We start from the raw sequence: 17,648 nt of genomic DNA on the forward strand, positions 1-17,648 counted from the left end.
TTCCACACCATGAGTTTTTTTTTTTAATTGAAGAATAGTTGATATACAATATTATATTGGTTTGAAGTATACAACATAGTGATCCAACAGTTATATACATTATTAAATCCTCACCCCAGCTAATGTAGTTACTGTCAACACAGAAAGATGTTCCAGAACCATTGACTATATTCTCTATGCTGTGCAACAAAAACATATTTTTGAGTGGATTGGAAGTTGGCTAGTACTTGTGTGCTCAAACCAAAAGTTCCTGGGGCTTGGCTATTCCACAATTTCTCTGAAGCCCCAGAAAGCAACTTTAAATTAAATGGAGATTTTGGCATCAAAAAGTATATGGCAGTCCCATAGCCATCTGGCTTCCTTGCCTTCTGCTTCCAGTTAAGCAGAGTCTTAGTTGAGTTTGCTTCCCCCACTCTCCGGGCCTTGCCTTCTGCATATGAGCAAGCTGTTCTAGGACCACTGCCTCGCCATGAGTTTTTAAATGTTATATATTTTGTACCTAATAGACTTTTACCTAGTTTTCTACGAAGTTCTTCCTTTTTTAATAAAGCAATCTCATTTTATGGAAATTCAGTTTCAAATATGTGCAGCAATGAAAACAAGTCCTATGAAAAAATGACACCAGGGATCGCAAATAGAATAATAATAATAATTTTAAAAAATCAGGCTCCTACATGAGTTCTTACAACACTTTGTATGGATGAAAACAGGTCAGGTTTATCACCTGCTCCAAAAGGGAGGTGCTCAAAAGTTTAGAAAGCGTAATAAGATAATCTCTCTATGAAGTTGATTATTCACTAGGAATATAATTCAGAGAATGAGTCACTTAGTAAAACATTATTTTTTGTGCTTCCTTCTTAAAAAAAAATGTGGTGTAAAATCTATTTTTGAAAGAGTAAGGACACTGTTTTAAAGCACAAAGTAAAATTGAACAAACATGAATAAGAATGATTATACACATTATACAATTCCATCTATCTAGTTGTCCATGTTCATGTTTCATCTCACCTCACAGTTATGTATGTATTATATATCCTGCTTCCTCATGATTATTCTAATTGTTTTCACTTAGACTATAAATTATATATAATATATTCAATTCTATTTATTTTAATTTAGACTTTGAAATAGTCTCTCCATACACACACACACACACACACGTACATGCACACAGTATCACTGCACAGACTACACACATTCATTTCTTAAAATCAGAGACAAACTAATAAATTATTTTATTATTAAAGGCCATTCTTTCCTAATTAAAATTTTAATTAATAAACTTAAATTTTTAATTAGTAAAAGTTTTCCTTTTTCTTGTTTTTTTACTCTTCACTTGAATATTCAAATGAATATCTTCCATATGATATTTATTCATTTTTCACCATCCCTGATCACCTAGGAAATTACTTTAGTATGTCAACTAGAATGTACCCGATCTCATTCTTCAAGGTTTCTGCTTTTTACATTTTACCAATTACAATTACACTCTAATGTCACAAGTTAATTTTTTTGTTTTTCTAATCAGTTTATATATAGAGGACAGGTCTTCAACAGAAATTTTTCTCTTCCAAGACTATTAAATTCATTTCTAATACTGTGCTGGTGTTTTTTCTTTTTTTTAATTGAAAAAAAAGGATAACTAAAAAAAAAAAAAATCACAAAAATATTCTCTACATCTAATACTCTACCATAATTATATTCATTTTACATACCAGATAAGTGTTCATACTTTTGAAGAGGTGTAGTTACCATCTAAATAAAACATTTTTCAAATTTCTACACTGCATTCAAATTCACGATTTTAATATCTTCATAATTTATTGAACAATTTCCCTAGAAGTTGAGTATTCAATTTTTTTGCTCAGACATAGTGCTATAATTAATACTTTCATTCTATTAAAAAAGTATAAATATGAAAAATAAATATTGAAATAAATCCCTAAGCAGAATTGCTATATCAAAAGAACAACACAAAGTCTCTTGCTAACAGAGCGCCAAAATGTTTTTCTAAAAAGTTGAGGTTAGCCACCTAAAACCAACAATTTTTACCTATTCGTCAAAATCACTGGTATTATTAATGGCATGATATCATAATTTAGAAAAACAGCTTTGCGATGTTAATAATATTTATCAATGTAAAATGGTAAATCTCAAAATTGTTTAAAGATACATTTCCATGATTACAAATAAGCATAAACATTTTCTGTATTTTGTTTACCATCTATCTCCTTGTTAACATTGTATGTTAATATCTTTACTACATACATCTACTACTTAAGGGTTTAATTTTCTCACAAATTTGAATGATATCTTCATACAGATATTTCATACTATGGTAGCAGCATTTAGTCATAGCCAAAAAAGAACATTTTCCCAGTCTGCAGTACTCTTTCTTTACATGTGTCCTTTTCATATGGAAGTTACATATTTGTAACCACCTCTTCCTTTATAACTTTTTTAAAAAAATCTGAGAATGCTATTACTGCTCTTTGATTTCAAAACAAAATCATTTCATATTATAATTTCTCTGAGCTTAAAATGTTAACCTTTCACGTATTTGGAATTTTCAGTGTCATAAAGTTGAGAATTTTTTCAAAATTGTTATTTCATTATCTCAATGTTTGTTTAGTAAGTAACCCCTCCTCAAACCTGGTTTTAAAACCATACTTTATCACAGTGGATTCTTATCTGTAGTAATGGTTACCTGTAAACATTCCACACTGCTTCATTCACTAATAGCATTCTTGTTTTGAATATTGTTTTAATATCTGGTAAAGTTAGATATCTCCTATGCAATCACTGATTTTTTTTTTCCTCCCACAGTGCTCTTCGATATTCTCATTGGCTTTTTTTCCCATATGTATTTTGGCTACCTGAAAAAAATTCCTCAGGTATTTTGTTTGTCTATTTGTTTTTTGCTTTATTAGTAACTGCACTAAATTAATATAAGTTTTGGGATAGCATCTGATTAAAATAATGTTTTGTCTTCTCCCTCAAGAAACATGGTACAGTTTGCTTTAAATTTATATTATAAGTATATTGGTATTCTTTAAGCAATAAGTAAGGCCTTAATTTGAACTTCATATTTATTAGTATTTACACTAGGTTTCACTAGTGGTCTTTTTAAAAAGTAAAATGGGTACTTCCCTTCAGGATTCAGAATTTCATAAATCACCTATTTCTGGTACTTATCAACATTATAGGTAGATACTTCTTTAATAGTCTAGCATCTCTAAAGGAGATGGCAGAGTAAAGTGTTACTTTAAAAATTCAAAGGAAAACTCCATTTTCCCTTGATTCCTATCCATTCATCCCTTCCATCCATTCATCCAACTACTGAATTCTTGAGTCAGAATTTAATTTATAGAGAAAGGGATTTAAATTTTTACCTATGAAACTGTGGAGACTGGCTTTGATATTTGGTCAAAACTACGACTTTTTTTTCCAAAAGATAAATTAAATGAATATTTTAGGATAAAATATGAGAGGGAAAATTAAGGAAGCTTTTTGGATAGATAAAAAAATTCTTACTCTTCCTAAACAGAGCCTAAACATCTCTGATGCCAGCACGCACTGTGAGACCTCTATTCTCAGCCGCCCCAAGGACCAAGAGAAGTTGAGAAAGTCCAATAGCTGCTGCTGAATTTAAATGAATAAATATTGCCTAACCAACTTTACAGTTGATCATAGAAAACCAATATGGAGAGATCAGAAACTGAAATGATGAGATCATAAATATTTTACCTTCAAAACCAGAATTCAGAAGGTGCTCCCCCAGGTCACAACCAAACACCCTCTCCTTCAAGATCCCCCGCTGCTTCAGCTTCTGCTTCGTTGGACGAGACTTCATGAATGTGCGTAAGAAAGTAATGAGCTTGCCGTGTTTTTTAGACACTAAAAAATAATAATAAAGAGAAAATACCTTAGTTGTGGAAAGAGACTAAATTTTTATGTAGTGTGAAAAGAAATGGAGATCTTAACAGGCTGACAGCGAGATAATCTATTACAATTACACTTTTTATTCTGTAGGAAATTTTCAAGAGGAGTTCAGGAAACAGTTGCTTTATAAATAAGATCATAATTATGTACTTTCTTCTTACCCGCTTGTGTTCTTGATGAGATCATGAGCAAATTTAAGTATTGTAATCTATGACCTTTAAATCAAGCTTGGTAAACCAGCCATCTTGCCAAAGCATACTTAAGGATGCTACAGGATTATGGCTGGGGCCTGAGTTTTACTCTAATATATTGCTTTGCAGACCTTCATAATAAGTAAGACTTGAAATAGTGTACATGTGGTTTGCATTTCTAGTCAATTTCTAAAATATTTTGCTTGGTGGTTAGAAAGTTTCACAATATTTGTAATCTGGAAAGTAAAACTGAAAACAGAAACAAATCAGAGGACAATACCCCATGATATAAAACGTACTTGTCAAACTAATGACTATATAACTACAAAACACACATAAAAAAACATATCTTCTATTAACATTCTTCTGTAGTATATTAAATATATCACCTTAAATCCCCTGTAGGTCAAGGCAAGAGATAAGAAAATTAATAGAAAGCAAAATGTTTTTACTAATTGATACATTAGAAAGACAACAGAAGAGCAAACAAATCCCTAGAAAAATGGCTTCCACTGAGAAGTGCAGCCTACAGGAAAAATTACTCTAAAAGTCAACATAGAACAGGAAGTCCAAGCTCAGAGATTAGCTGCAGATGGAAGACTAATAAGCTTCATGACCTCAATCCTCCTGTTCAGTTTGCAGAAGATTTCTAGGAGTCTTACTGAATCCTACTACATATAGATTCCTGAATGGACCCAAATCTTAAATCCCCTGAATGGACGTAGCCTCCTGTAGGAATTCTGTACACTGAGTGTAACCTGTGGCCTAGAAGGACCAAGAGATGGCCTTGGATGTGTTACTCCAGACCACAGCAGACATTTGTCATTCATTTCTTTTCATTTTATGGGAAACACTATTTATAAACATAAGCATATTTTCTATGAACTGTGTGAGGGTGATCAACCATAACCGGGCTGCCCATAACTGAGAGGTCATGAGACTTTCAGTGCTAAAATCAGGAAGTTCTGGGCAAACTCAGACAAAGCAGTCATCTTAGGCTTATGCAGATTAAATGGGAAATAAATTTTTTTCTCTATCAATTATTTAAAATTTACTGAGATTCATCTGTATAATTTTGATGCCATCTCTGCTGACATACTCTGAAAATGGGTAAATTAAAACCTCTCTTGTAACTGAGTTACCTTGCCATAAAATCAAGAGATGAGTTCTCTTATCTGCTAGTGAGACATTGTGGCACACTTGGGTAACTTCAGAAGTATGTTACACATACCCATAATATTAAAATTATTGGACTATATTAAAAGTTAGTGGACTTGTGTGAGTTTTATTCTCCCCTAGTTGCTGGCAGATTGTGTTGTGAATCTTTGTTAAGAGTGGCCATCAAGTCATTTCTGTTCATTTTCAAACATTTTCTACATGAACTTTAATTTTGAAAGACAAGATTTACCAAAAAATACAAATGAGATTGGTTTGCAATAATTTAACATATTTATAACATTGTATTTATATATGAATTTATAGATGTATGTAATACATATTCTTATATACTGACATTATATTTTTATATTTGGAAGAAATTCAACTTGTATAATATTCAGTATTTCCACCTAGAAACAGAGCATGTCATCATTTTTCTAAACCTTTTATACCAGTAAAGTTTTCTAATTTTCTTTATGAAAGGACACATTCCACATACTTATTAGGAATTTTGCTAGGTATTTTATATTGTAGAATAATACTTTTGTTGTAGAATAATACTTTCCTTCAATTATGGTTTTAACTGGTAATTACTTGTATGCTAGAAAATGATTTCGTTTTGTATAGCTCAAATCTGGTCATTTACTAAACTGTCAACAATTTTAGGACTTTAGTTGGTCCTTTGGGATTTAGTAGTTATATAAATGTGTCAAAGCAAAATGGTAATGCTATCCTTTTTCTAATCTAATTTCTATCCTTATTCTGATAGGAATAATTTTGGACTTCTGTTTCAGATTTTAATAATTGGTCACAACTTCTAAGATACATGATAATAGTAGGCATTCATATTTTGATGCTGAATTTGATGAAAATATCTGTTGAATTTGACAACTGCATGTGATGTATGCGAGAAAACATTCTTTTAATCTCAGATTTCCAAAAATGCTTCAAAGGAATGAGAATTGAGTTTTAACTATTCAGCAACAAATATGTAAATGCCTGCTTTATCTCAGGAACTGTTCTGAGTCTTGGATTACAGCACAGAACAAGCTCCTTGGTGTCACAGAATTTACTAAGGAAAGAGACAATGAACAACTAAATGATAATACTAATATAGCCAGCACTTATTTCACACATACTGTCAGCAACTGTGCAAGTGTTTTTATTTATTAATAATCATTCATTTCTCACAGAGCCCTAGAAGGGAAATACTATTATTATCCCCATTTTTAGATGAAGTAACTCAGGCACAGTGTGTTAAGATCACATAACCAGGATCAAACTCAGGTGGCCTGGCTATAAACCCAAGCTCTCACCCACTATATAATAATGCCTAAATTAAGACAAGTAGCTTCAGATTGCTTTTAACTACTAGTAAGGAAATAAACAGTGAAGTAATAGTGACGAACGGAAGGAAACTACATTGGGAAGGGTGTCAGAGGTGGTCTGAGGAGGCCACATATGAGTTGGAAGATATAAGTGTTATGAGTGAGGATGACAGTGGCATGAAATAAGGCTGAAGGGGTATGCAAAGGCCCAATACTACAGACCATAATATAGAGTTAGGATTGTATGCAATGAGAACACATTGAACAACATTTAAGAAAGAGTACTTTAAAAATAACCTAATATATGTATTTGAAACCCAAATGTGTTAAAAGGGAATAAGTTGAATTAACAATGACATATCTGAACAGAGGATTAGTGTTCAGCTTTTTTTTTTTAAGGAGGATCTCTACCTGCTGATATAGAGTAATCTCCAGACTATATTAAGTCAAAAGGGAAGATACAAAATGGTATATTTTGCATAAGAAAGATGGTGAATACATACGTTACACACACATCAATTCACACACACATGGATGTACACAAGAGCTTATTTTTGCAGCTAAACACTGTAAAGGTAAGCAAAAAATTAATAAAAAAGGGTAAAAAAAAAGTGGGTGGAGAGCCAGGGGGCACAGAAAATGAAACTGCTCTGAATATATAGCTTCTTTTTATATACTTTCATTTTTGAAGTATGTTAATGTTGTTTCTGTATGTTCAAAAATAAATTTAGAACATTAAAAAAGCAAATCTAATAACTGAATATAACCTGAAAGAATATATGTAATATACCAAACTGGTAACAATGCCAACAGAGAGAAAATATTTTAAATGACTTGTAAGTGGTAAACAGTAAACATGCTTAGTGGGATTAATTCTAGGGACAAAAACCCCCTATAAAGTGTAATATTTAACTTCATTCAACTGTTTTACTATTGGTAATAATATCGGGAGTGCAATTCTGAAACAATTTTATACCTACTATGGGACAAAGCAAATAAACATGTAATGTTATTAGGAACCAAGGTGTTTTCAGTGTCAAAGAAAAGAGATACACTAATAAAATCAAAGATGAAAAAAAACTGTAATATTAAACTTTAGTTGGAAATCTGAACATGAATTCAAAATTAAAATACATGCATGTTTCCCCTAAGCTTTAGCCATTGAAAAGGCTTAGCCACAGTGACATTCCAGTTGCAACCAATACCTTTGGTCTTAGATCTGGGTTTGTAAATATCACTACTTAATAAAATAAACCACAACTCCTTGGAGAATTCCTGTTTGCATTTGATAACAGGGAAAGTACAAGATGAGACTAGGGAACTTTGTTGGGACAGAGAGCAAGGGAAACAACGACACCCCTTAGGAGCTGTGCCAAAAGGACTGATTTAAACAGACTTCCACTGACCAGCTTTGGGACATCAAGATTCAAACACTGTAAAGATGTATGTACGTTATTGGAAAACATCAGTATAAGTCCAGGAGTCCATAGCAATGCTCCCCAGAAGAAAGGAAGGAAGGGAGTGACAATTTTCAGCACAAATGGAGGTAGAACATTAAACAACTGCACGAGTATGCTGTATTGAATCGGGCTCCCCACTAGCAGAGAAAACAAAATAGATTTATTCCTTTCACATCAATTAGCAATATCACATCTGGAATTATTGATTAGAGTTAATTATATATTAACCAGGGAAAATATAGGTCCTCAATTCAATGACTGTCTAGAAATAGATAATTACGATCCTTCAAATTCCCATACAGAGTAAAATCACATTAGTCAAAAGGTGGCCTGCACAGAACTGGACTTCCCAGGACACTGGGCAGCTTTGACTCTGCTTTTGGTGTGCCAAGTTTGGCTCAAGAACAAGGAAATATGGCTATCTTTTCCTGTTAGGATAAAGATTGTTCATTTTTATTTTTCCAAAATAATGACGTAAGACTCAGTTAAGTAAGAGCTGCACTATGACACAAAACTGAGTCCAGTGGAGAGTGTCATTAGCAATTCTATGCTCCCATTGGGCACTTGGAAGGTCTAGGAAACTGTGCTGGTATATGTAAACCTGGCTTCTACTCTGTGTGGCCAGGAACCTAGCTTGTTTCCTTTCCAAAACACATCGTTAATGACTCAGAAACTTAAAATTTGAACTGAGAGTGGAGGGGTGGGTGTGGTCTCTTCCTGCCAATCTGTACCCCAATCTGTGAACCTGAAAAAACTAATGTTCAGAATGATGGCTAGATGTATATTCTTAAATGATTTTTAAGTCTTCAAAGGAAGACTAAACTATGTTCTACACAGTTTTAGTTTTGCTGTTACTGTTGTCATTATAATTGGCATTTTTAATCCACTGTGGTAGAGAGAGTTGTGGTGAACAGCTCTGGCACACATAGTTAAATAATTTTCTTTCGAGAAAGATAAATTTCATTGTATTGAAAATTTAAACTAATAAAAATACTCAACTTAGTTACACTCAAATTTGAACATTTCCAAATATAAATGTCTCTTCATATTAATTTTTTCTCCACTTTATTTCCATTTCTTAGATATAAAATAGCTCAAAGGAGCTTGTTTTGGAATGCTTATTCTGTCCCCCACCCATTGCCTTGTAACAAACTGGTAAACTAGTTAGTAAGTCTACCTTTTGAGGAAAAGAATAGAATACTGTCAATTACATCAGAAGACTTCCACTGAGGAAGGTAGAATGTGGACTTGCTTTGCTTATAAACTCATTTCAACAGAGGAACCTTGGACTGCAGTGCTTGGGTGTTAAGATTAAGGTCCACAAAATACACTGGATTAATAAAGAAATGAAATAGTAACAGTGGCATTTCCACAGATAAAAAAACAGCAAAGATAAAACACAGAACAATACTTAAACAAAAACCAATCATATCATTTTTATATTCAAATTTCCTGTTCTAGAGATAAAACGCAGTATGTGTCACAATGCTAACTTCTTCCATATTTTTTAGACATGACAGATTTTTTTATCTGCAATCTTTTTCAAACCTGAAACAAACCCAACAAGACCAGTCTTTCCAGTAGTTAAAAGCTTTAGCAGTATGACATACAAGTTATTATCTCCAAGGTAAATCTTTATGATACCAATAACCAGTTTATACACTAAAAGCACAGTGAACCTTGACATGGAGGTGGGGCACTGGGTGTTTCTAATTACACAAGTATATTGCTCCAGCAAAACCAAAGAATTCTTACTTTCTCATAATACTTGACCTAAACTGAAGTTCTCTAAACTAGGTCAGAAATCTTCTAGACTGATTTGAGGGAAGTCTAGGGTTGGATTAATTTCTCAGGAAATTAAATGAAAGGAAGATGATTTGTGCCAGATAATGGTCTCAGATTAGGCTTATTTGATTGTATCATCAAGTTTGAATATCTATAATAAATTTAGAAAGTCTAGCAGACAAAATGAGAGGGTAAAGGAGGAATACATAATACCTGAGGAAATTGTTAAACCCAATTAAACTTAAGGTGTAATAAAGTATGAGTGCAATGTGTAGCATGTCCAGTGGATTTTTACAAGTATACACAATATCCTTTTTGGCTCCAAAGTTTTCAAACACAGATTAGATGACCATTTGGTAGAAACTAAGAGGAATAGAAATCTAGGCAACTGTACTAAATTATATTTAAAGTTCCTGTAACTTCTCAAATTCTAAGTCTCTGTTGCATACTTTGAAATATTTTATGTTAAGTAAATATGAAAATATTTGAATTTCAATATGAAATTCCATAAACATACTTTTATTTAAGGTATAACAATATATCATACCAATAAACATGGAGAAAGGATTTTGCTCTAAGCAGTGTTAAATTAATTTTTTCTTACTTTGTTATTATATACATTGACTAATAAGTTCTAAAACTTTTGTGCTCTTCAAAATAGTACCTAAAAACTAAATTTTAAGAAAAGAAAGAAAAAAAACTGCTGAGACAGAAAGCTTATCATACTATGCTTAGTTTTAACGCAATTACTATTTAATAGGTTACCGGCCTGAAGCTTGCTTAGCTTCATATAGAAGTATTAGAGCACAGTGTAGGTATACTAACTTTAAAAAATTACACAATACTTTGATTATACAGAAAAGTTTAAGAGAATAATATGACAAATAACCATGTATCCAAAATTTTCAAATCTTAACATTTAGCCATGTTATTTCCTCAGAATTATTTTCCTTTTTAAAATTAAAAAAAAAAGTACTATAGATGTAAGTGAATCCCTCTTTAACCACCCCCATCCTATTCTCCTACAGAGAACTTTTATCCTGAATTTAGTATCTATCATTTCCATGCATGTTGCTATAGTTTAACTACACAAGTACATAGCCAAAAACAATATATATATATACATATATATATAATCATTTTGCATGTTTTTATACTTCGCAAAAAGGGAATCATACTATACCAAACCTTCTCCAAAATTATTTGAGAATATATAATTGTGGCTCAGTATATTCATTTTAGCTACATTACTTTAGCATATATACCATAACTTACATTTACATAATTTCTGTTGACTGTCACTTAGTTTCCAAATTTTTGTTTTTATAATAAATATTGTATTGAGCAATTTCATAAGCATCTCCCTGGCACCAGTAAGAGAACTTCTCTGGCACTCATGTTTAGGAGCAGGATTGCTGGTTGTAGAGTATGTTACTTTTCAACCATACTTCAACTTTGCTAAAATAGTCTCTAAAATTATTTGCCCATATACAATATACAATACTAAAATTATATACCAATTACCCTCCTACAGGACGTATTTATATTTTGGGGTTTCCATTCTTCATCTTTTGGTCTTATTTAGTTTTGTCAGACTTCCTCATTTTCGCCTATCTGCTTAGCATGAAATTTTACTCCACTTCAATATGCATTTCTGTGCTTGCTATTCAGGTTCAGCATTATTTATTGGCCATTCCATTTTCCTCTTTAAGTGAAGTAACTGTTATACCCTTTACCCATTTTACAATTTGTCTGTCTTTTTCTTAGTGATAGGCAAGAATTTTATAATCTGAAAATGAATCCTTTGTCAGTTACACATGTTGCAGAAATCTTCTCTGAGTCTGGGGCTTATCTTTTATTGTACAAATTTTTAAAAGTCTTTATGCATGGTTTTTCTCTCCCTGACCTGAAGTCATAAACATATTGTTCTATTTCTTCTAAACATTTTTTTCCTAAAAATGTTTCACTTTTCTTAAATTTTTAGTTAACCTTGAACTTTTTTGTATGCTTAGGGTATTTTTGAGAAATCATCATACTACTTTTTTCCATATGTATAATCAATTATTTCACCACCTTTTATTGAATAATCCTTTCTCCACTGATCTGTAAGATAGATTATTATATGAAAAATGCTTATAGTGTATGAGGAGCCTGTTTCTGAGTTCTCTCAATTTTCTCATCTATCACTCTATCAATACCCAGCACTTTATAAGTCTTAATATCTAGAAAGATGAGCCCCTCCACTTATTCTTATTCCTCAGAATTGCCCTTATATTTTTAGTCCTTTATGCTTCCATATGAATTTTAGAATCAACCTGTCATATTGTAGGAGGAAAGAAAACTTTTAGGAATACAACTGAAACTACACTGAATTACACATTCTGGAGGAGAATTAACTTTTTATGATATTGAACCTTACCATCCATTAACACTATATATATCTCTACTTAAATTTCTTTTTAAGTCTTCAATAATTTTTTCTAATCTTTCTCCATAAACGTCTTATGTAATTTTGTTATAGCTGTTCTTAGCAACTTTATGATTTTTGTTGCGATTGTAAATGGTATTCTTTTCTAAATTATATTTTCTAATCATTTATTACTGGTTTACAGGAATGCAATTTGCACAGTATGTCAGACTGCCAGGGCTCCTGTGACTTCTAGTTGTATGACTGTGGACAAAGCACAAAATTCTCAGTCATTCATTTTCCTCATTTATGGAAAAAGTTAAAAATAATAACTACTTAACAGGACTGCTGCAAGGATCAAATAAGAGAATAAAGTACTTAATGCTGAATAGAAAAAAACTTACGAATGCTATTAATGTCACTATTATTTATCTTTTATTCAGCAACTTTGTGCTCAACTCTGTTCTTACTTCTAATAATATAGATTCCTTTGGACATGTAGACAATCGTGTACACAGGATATAGATTTGCTTCTTCCTTTCCAATTCTTTTAACTTTCTATTTTTTTGTCTAATTTCACTTAACCATCAATGAATGATCATCCCATTCCTGACTTTAAATAGATTGTTTTTTATGTCTTACCATTAAGAATAAAATTTTCTTGGGAGTTTTTGGGTAGAAAATTTAAATACATTAAAGAAATTCCCTATTTAAATTGCTAAGATACATAAAATGAAAAAGTATTGACCTTTATCAAATGATTTCTCTTCATCTATTAAGATATCACTTAGCTTTTCTTTAACTTTTAAGCTAAGAATGTGGCAAACTAAATTTATACCCACTTTTAAAAGTCTTGCTTTTATATTTATAGATGACTCCCCTTTACTCCTACTTCCGGTTTATACCACTGTCTACTTTGTAGGGATATAGAACAAGTGAAAGGTTGTGGGGATATAGAACAAGTGCAAGAGACTTGAGAAGGCAAATAGCAATTTAAAAAATTAAGGCCTTAAGCCTTGGCCAAGTTTCCTTTTAGAAACCGTAATAAGCTCAGTAATACTATAAACATATTAGAAGTGACTTTCAGTAAAGGAACATAAATGTAAATTCTATAGGGCACAAAAGTAGACAATTCTAAAATGGGAAGAATTAATAGGTTGCTGAGGCCAAAACAGCTGCAAAGAAATATGACAAAGATTCACATTTACATTAAGTAAATAAATAGCTGAAATGAACTCTATTTTCAAATTTATTAAAAGGATATTGGCAAGAAATGCAAAAAAATACTTTTTAGCATGTATTGTCATATATCATGAAATGATCACTGGGCAACTGAGAAACATTTTTGAATCAGGTTAGTCAGCACTCGTGCTGGATAAAATGTGATGTAATTCTTATTTAATTTATAGCTTTGAGTCTATTAAATTAGTTTAACCAAGAAGTTTTTATTTAAAAATAGATGTACTCAGAAATTATGCTGCAATTCACTAAAGTGATAACTACAGACTTAAAAAAAACACTTCCAGATAGTTGAGCAAGATTCTGTGACTCAAATATTAAACTGAACTAAAAACCTCTTTCCAGTAACTGAAATATAGGGCACCTTGTAATGTTTCTTTTAATAATATGAATATTTTTTAATATAAATAAAGCTTTTAGAATAAATAATGATATAAGGGAAGTTCTTTAAACCAGTAACTGAAAATACATATGAATAATTGTGATGGTGTGTTCTTATAAAAAACCCTCCAAAGAGAGTAAAGGAATTCCTGCAAATCAAACTCTCACAGTATGTTTTTATTTGACGAAATAAGGATATGTTCAGGAAATTCTGTCACTGACTATTTTTATCTCTGAAAATCTCTGGTCTGTCTTGTATTAGTTTTGCCCACTCCCTGGCTCAACCACTAGCCTGTTCCCAGTTCTATAGAAACATTATGAAGAAAAAGGTAATTGAATCCTAAAGCAGATAGCCAACAAAATGGACGGAAAAATCTAGGAGCTACAATAATATAACAATAATTACATTGTAAATAATAATATTATATGAGTGCTTACTATGCACAGGTGCTTTACATATGTTTAATTTAAACTCAGTTTGTGTTAGCATCACACTCTAAAATAATTTAAACTCAAAATACAAACCAGTATCTGATCAGTAGAATTTTCTCCTTAAAATTTCATGTCACAAGAACAGGCATATTAAAATCTAATTAATCTCCCATTATAGTCAACATAATGACTTTTAAATGTAGTTAGAGTTATCAGAATAATGAGACTTGATACTTTTCCTCTCTTTTATGTATCTACCTCTAATTATCAAGATGACCGAATACTCATATTTCAATTTCCTTTTCTTTAGTTTATTTGGTGCTATCCTGTAATATCTAAACATATAGTTTTATATGTGGTAAAGACTTTCAGTAAGCATGAAAATGTTAGCAATACTATTTGAAGATTTAGAAATACATATTTGAACTAATGGCTTAGGAACTGAAAGCTTTTATGGCCTTCCAATAATAAAACAGTCCAATGAAGGTTGCCATCCAATCATGCCTATTATTCGGACAGGCATGAGTAAGTGAAGATGTACTGTACCAAGAATATGGAGACATGGTTTTTTAGTCTATTTGGCCAATAACCTGCTTTAAGACTTTAGACTAGTTAATCAACCAGTTTAGATATCAGTTTAATATATATAAAAAATGAGAAGATCAAGAAGCCAATTTATGAATTCTAGGTTTCAGTGAAAATAACTGGAAAATCATGAAATACTCAGAGAAAGAATAGTTTCTCTACTTCTACAAAGAAGGCTCTAAAAATTGTGGAAAATGTCTTTGCTTTAGGAAAATTTATCAGGAAGGTAAAAAGGACATCATTTAAAACTTATTTAAGGGCTAGTCAAAAAAAAATTAGGCTTTCTAAATCATCTTGGAAAAGGCCAGCATTAAAATTTAATGATATTTGTTAAATGTTACTGTTTTATGCATAGTATATTAGGTTTAGTAGCTTTCAAGTTAAATTAATTATTCTAATATTGTCCAAGGAAACTTAGAATAGTAGTAAGGAATCCTTATATAATTTATATAACATACTTACAGCTGTTTCCAGGACCTCATGCATAACTGTACTACCTTTAATTGTTAAAGACATTTACTGTAGATCATACTATATGATATATCATTATTTGTTTCTTTGATTTATTTGCTAGCAATTCCTTCATGAATAGTACAATGGCCATTTATAATTTCTTACTAGAAAATGCCACATAGTTTATAAAGACTTATTTTGAACTAGGTTTCAGAAATTCACTGTAGCAAGAGAAAAAAAGGTAAATATTATCTGTAGATTCTGAACTTCTGAAAACTCATACTCTACCTGGTTTATACTCAAAATGTAAAATCTTCACCATCTCTCTAGGAACCTACTACTGAATTTACTTCTAATTTTTAAAGCAGGCATACAACAATTTCAGCTTGGATTTCATTTCTTCCCCAAACTTCCAAAATAGATCTCCAAGAAAATCTTTAGATAAATTTGAGTACTAAATCTTTGGTGAAAGTTACTGTGGAACAAGAAAGTGCAGCATCTTTTTTTGATTGATAGATCATAAAGTCTTGAAAGTCAGCGGAAAATCACAGTTCTCTAACTGATGTGTGTAACAGCTGCAAGGGACTACCACAGAGAAAATACCCGGGAGCAGCCCAGGGATGAGGTTCTGGAATGTGGACGACTGTAACAGATTTAATATCTGTACATTCCAACCTCAAAGGGAGGAAACAGGTATTTGAAAAATGCTAAATTAAAAATAGCACTGACAGTAATGGCTCTTGATTGAAAAACTGAAAAGCTACTAACAGTTACATAAGTCAAGTAGGCTTCCCTTTACTTATGAGATAGAAGAGGCATTATTTACTGCAATGAAATGGATGCCACTGAAGGATCTAGAAAATAAATATGCAGTGAATTTTAGAGAAGAATCTTTCAGAAACAGAAGAGACAAGAACAATTCACTTGGAAAAAGAGAAGCAGAAAATGGGCAACAAATTGCTTCTTCAGAATATCCAACACAACTCTTGTGTGGAATGGCATGCCTGTGGTTAACTAAAATATTTGAGTATCTGAATAAAAATGTATCTCTCTTTCAGGGTTAAGAATGAAACCAAAGCAACATCACCCTGCTGCTCTTCATTGAGGAGTACATGGGGCAGTTATCAGAAAGGGCATGTGTATTAGATCTTTAAAATCACAGTTCCCTTGGGAAAATGGTCATTAGAGTAAGACATTCTTATTATTTACATTACACATTTACCTTTCCAGGAGCAATAAACTTCAGTAATAAATATCAAAGAAGGCTCAAATTTAGCTTGTTTGATTATAAGGTGATATAAGTAAACTATCCATTTTTCTTGCTGAAACTGATACTGATTTTTATTTTAAAATTTACATTACAAACTAAAACAATAAATATGATTAGTTTTGTTCCTTCATACTGTACAAAAACAAAGTAAAAAAAATTTAAACTTGGTGACTTTACCACCTCAATTATTATATAAAAGATTCTGACTAATTGCATTTCTAAATACAGAACAAAACGATTTGCATTTTAGCAGAGGAGAGTAGGAGGAAACATGAGGTGGATATAAATTCCTGACACTAAAGGATTCTAACACAAGAGTGGGATATAATACACAGAGAAAGGGTATAAAAGCATCTCCGCTAAGGAGTTTAAAATAATCTGGGCTCTTACTTTTCCAGGATGAACTAGAATTATTTGATTTGAAGCTTAAAAATTAGTACTCTTTCAGGAGGACATTTATTTATATACTCTCTCTTATAAGTTCAAGTATAATAACTACATATTCTTAGGACTTCAGCAACATCCAAGGTAGAGGACTATAAAAAATACTACATGAAGTTCTAGAAATCTGTATATTTAGAACCTTAACAGTGTGAAAACTCTTGAAATTTTTTATTAGGTTAAACTGATCATACTTTGATGTCACAAAATTCTTTGCACTTTTAATAAGCTATGAAATTTGGTATGGAACACTAATATAATCATTGGTGGAGTTTGCTTGGTTTTGTTTCCTTTTTTTTTTTTTTTTTCCAGAAACTGGAGGGGGGTTAAATTCTATATTTGGAGAGCACAGAATTGATAATGAGGACTCCACTTGAGGCAAAAGTCTTAGAAGCTTGCCTTACAAAAGACCTGACCTTTATCACAGGAAGCATGCATTTGGGAGTCAGACAGACTTGAGGGTTTGAATCCATTCCCTTATCACTTCCTAATTTGTAAGATCTTGAGCAAATTACCTATTTAAGTCTCAATTCCCTCAAATACAAAATGAGAATGATAATAATATGTACCACTCAG

General features: G+C 31.7%; 1 protein-coding gene across 10 annotated transcripts in view; it reads right to left on the reverse strand.

The window, feature by feature from the left end:
- The window catches only part of ARHGAP32 (Rho GTPase activating protein 32), a 277,885-nt gene that overhangs the window by 23,088 nt on the left and 237,149 nt on the right, over positions 1–17,648 (reverse strand). For all 10 annotated transcript variants that reach the window (XM_057490664.1, XM_057490663.1, XM_057490665.1 and 7 more), the window contains one exon: positions 3,748–3,897. In XM_057490664.1, the coding sequence (XP_057346647.1) occupies positions 3,748–3,897 (150 nt within the window). The remainder of the gene's footprint in view (positions 1–3,747; positions 3,898–17,648) is intronic.

The sequence above is a fragment of the Manis pentadactyla genome, chromosome 13 (assembly GCF_030020395.1).
Source record: "Manis pentadactyla isolate mManPen7 chromosome 13, mManPen7.hap1, whole genome shotgun sequence".
NCBI classification, from domain to species: domain Eukaryota; kingdom Metazoa; phylum Chordata; class Mammalia; order Pholidota; family Manidae; genus Manis; species Manis pentadactyla.